The sequence below is a fragment of the Arachis hypogaea genome, chromosome 4 (assembly GCF_003086295.3).
Source record: "Arachis hypogaea cultivar Tifrunner chromosome 4, arahy.Tifrunner.gnm2.J5K5, whole genome shotgun sequence".
NCBI lineage: Eukaryota > Viridiplantae > Streptophyta > Magnoliopsida > Fabales > Fabaceae > Arachis > Arachis hypogaea.
In genome coordinates this window covers 42413852-42417659 of record NC_092039.1, presented here as the reverse complement: position 1 = coordinate 42417659, position 3808 = coordinate 42413852, and the positions used below count along the sequence as shown (strand labels likewise).

The following is a 3808-nucleotide window of genomic DNA, read 5'->3' as shown; positions in this document are numbered from 1 at the left end:
TGCGATTCCATCGCCACCGCCTTCTGAACCTCCTCAATCCCAGTAAAAGCACAAGTATATACAATACAAGTAAAACACAAGTAGAAGCATATATAGCAATTAATACAAATAGCAATTAGACATGTTATACAGATAGGGAAAACAATATCAAGTCGGCAAAGCATACAAACAGGTAGAAAATGCATATGATGAATGCCTGCCCTACTGGCTATGATATCACATTGTCGGTTCAACTGCCAACCCGACACATCTCCATGGAGATGTTGCCCTTCGGATTCATGGTGTGGGAACCCCCGAGATATAGTGCTTGGATCACTATCCAGGGTTTTGCGCCTGTACGCTCTGATGATCTGAAGGGATGCGAGCGGGATCTATTGCCACCGACCTCACATCTAAGTGCAAGCGGGACAAACCACCGCCCTTACGCCGCCACCGCTACCTTGACAAGCGGGAACCAACCTCGGCCCCTGCCGGGCGCATAGCATCTCATAATCTCCATGAAAAAGTAGTGCAGTGGTTTTCAAAAATATTTTTAGTACAAGATGGATCCATCACTTCATTCAGAGTCCTTGACTCTTTTCACCACTATTCATTCACATTACAGTTCCAAACTCAACAGTTCCTTAATTCTCACCTCATTCATCAACCATTCATTACATAATATTAAACCACCTTCAGTACGCCAGAAGCCTAGTCCTCCGTTTCCTAAATTTTCAAATAATAGCGTCCAAAACCCTTAAATCTTTTCCCATGTTTGAGTATCCAAAAATATGCCCAAAAGTCTTAAAAAGGTATTATAGAAGCTTACAACTTCGTCGGGAAGGTGAAATAGTTGAAAACAAAGCAAAATTTGAAAAACAGGGCGTGTGCGTCCGCATAGGGATGTGCGTGCGCATGCCCAGGAAAATTTTTAAAAGTGTGCGTACACACAGGGGTGTGCATACGCACAGGTGTCAAAACTTAAAAGGTCTGTTCACTCGCACAACTTGTGCCAGCGCCCCCAACAGAATGGCCTCTGCAACGTGTGTGTGCGCACAGGTCTGTGCGTACGGACAAGTTGCAATTTTCCATTGGTGTGCGCGCGCACAAGTTGTGCCAGCGCTGCAAGCAGACTGCCTACCTCTGCGTGTGCGGACGCACAGGTCTGTGCGTGCATACAGGTCACAATTTTTGCAGAGCATGCGTGCGCACATACAAGAAAACATAAAATTCTGTAACTTTGCAGAATTTCAAATTTTCAATACCAAGTTTGTATGATCATAACTTCCTCTACAAAATCTCAATTTTCACAAACTTTATATCAATTTAAAGGGTTTTCAAAGATCCTTAATTCTAGACCAGTTTCATTAAATTTTGAAAACCGAGGCAAAAGTTATGATTAGACAAAGTTCACCAAAAATCAACTTTTACCCAAAATCACAATTTCCTCAATTCCTTTATAAAACACAACCAAAACCAAACCAACCAAACCTAAACTCCACTTTTCATCAAAATCAATCCTCTATATCATATTACACCAAACTTACCACATTTTCCCTTCATCTTTCCTCATTCACAACATCACATCAATATATTACATATATCAAATCTTATTAACAATTTCCAACTACATTACCAATCAATCAACATCAATATCACATTTATCAACACAAGTCACTCCTCAACTTCACAATCCTTCATCCTCATCATATTCACATCAATCATTACAATTAAACTCACCATTCATCAAATCATCAAAAATCATCATATACCATCATACAACAATTCAACAACCATTCAAAATCCAAACCTATCCTATGGGTCACTAGCCTATGTGTCCATGAATATTATATACTACATAGAGGAAACCAAAACCATACCTTGGCCGTTTCCCTTTATGAACCAAATGAGCTCTCAACCAAAATCCAACCACTAATGTAACTCCAACAAGCACCAACAAGCTCCAAACTCACAATAATCAAACAATATATGCATAAAGCATCATGAATCAACCTAGGCTCAAAATAAATCAAAAGTTCACAAGAGTTCAAAGTCTCTTACCTTTCCCAACAGATTTGGATGTCAAAACCCAAGGTTAAGCAAGGATTAGAGTGAACCTAAACACCAAGAATCACAAAAACTGACTTACTCAAAAGCCCTAAATACCCAAAATTTTGGAGAGAAGAACTGAGAGGATTTCGAGCTTACTTCAAGAGTTTCTTGGATGGGTCTTGTAGAGCTCGTCACAAGGAACGTGTAGCTGTAAATGGTGCGGCGATCGAAGCTCTATAGCTAAAGATATGAGCTTAGCAAGATGGAAATGAATAGTGACAAAGGGGTTCTATTCTCCTTCTCTTCTCAGCTTTGTGGGTGTGTTTACGAGAGTGTTATGAGTGATTGGGTTCATTAATGAACCCTTATATATGATGGGCTTGGGCCTAACTTGAGTCCGGTCTAACCCGTTAGCGTTTTTAGCCCGTTTGCATCAACTTCGGGCCAAACCTTTAAAATTAATGCCCGATTTTCCATTTCTAGTGTTTTTCTAAGGTTTTTGGCTATTTTCATTTTTTCTCATGCAGCACCGGACAGACTTGAACCGGTTCACGGTTTTTCACAGTTTTTTGTAGAAGGCACATTTTCTGACTCAGAAAGACCGACTGAGTTTAAAAATCACCTTTAAATCCTCAAATTCCCAATCTAACTTTTTGGAATCAAAGTTGGGCAATATAATCACTTAATTAACCAGTTGATTAGTTTCGATTCTTACATTCTCCCCACCAAATAAGAAATGTTGCCCTCAAAATTTGAACTACCTGAGAATAGCTCGGGATAATCCTTTCGCATCTCGGACTCCAACTCCCAGGTATGCTCTTCAACTCCTGCTTGCTTCCAAGCAATTTTAACCAACTGAACTTCTTTTCCTCGTCGCTTTTTCACACTAGCATAGTCAATCCTCACCGGTATTACTTGGAAAGTCAAGTTCTCTCTCAACTCGACCAATTCAGCCTCTAACACAAGAGCCGCATCCGACGTGTACTTTCGAAGTTGTGACACGTGGAATACGTCATGCATGTTAGACAGATGAGGTGGTAAAGCAACTTGATAAGTCACTGGCCCGAATCGCCTTAGGATCTCAAACGGTCCTATATACCTCGGATTCAACTTTTTGGTCTTGATTGCTCTTCCAATCCCAGTTGTTGGTGTAACTCTCAGAAATACATGTTCTCCCACTTCAAACTCTAACGGTTTCCTTCTTTGGTCTGCATAACTCTTTTGTCGACTCTGACCAGTCAAAATACTTTCTCGTATTTTCTTAATCTTCTCCGTAGTCTCTGCTACCACATCTGGACCCAATACACTTGCTTCACCAGATTCATACCAACAAAGTTGAGACTGGCACTTTCGTCCATACATGGCCTCATACGGAGCCATCCCAATGCTTGCATGAAAGCTATTGTTGTACACAAACTCCACCAATGGCATGTAGCGGTCCCAACTTCCGGGTTGATCCAAAACACACGCTTTCAGCATATTTTCCAACGTCTGAATAGTCCTTCCGACTGTCCATCTGTTTGTGGATGATACGCAATACTAAGACATAGTCTCGTACCAAAGGCCTTTTGAAAAGCTCTCCAAAACCTTGATGTGAATCGGAGATCACGGTCTGATAGTATGCTCAACGGCACACCATGAAACCTTACTATCTCCTTTATATACAACCTTGCTAACTCTTCCATAGAATAGTTTACTCGAATAGGTAGAAAATGAGCAGATTTGGTTAAGCGATCCACGATCACCCAAATTGCATCACATTCTAACCTAGTCCTCG

The 3808-nt window shown here is 40.9% G+C and overlaps 1 protein-coding gene across 1 annotated transcript; it reads right to left on the bottom strand.

Moving 5' to 3' along the window:
• Window positions 1-1592: 1592 nt before the first annotated feature.
• LOC112794843 (uncharacterized) lies at window positions 1593-3411 on the bottom strand. Its single transcript, XM_025836817.1, has 2 exons — window positions 2793-3411; window positions 1593-1606 (listed from the first exon to the last, which is right to left on the bottom strand). The coding sequence occupies exons 1-2, from the start codon at window positions 3409-3411 to the stop codon at window positions 1593-1595; spliced, it is 633 nt and encodes a 210-aa protein (XP_025692602.1).
• Window positions 3412-3808: the final 397 nt, after the last annotated feature.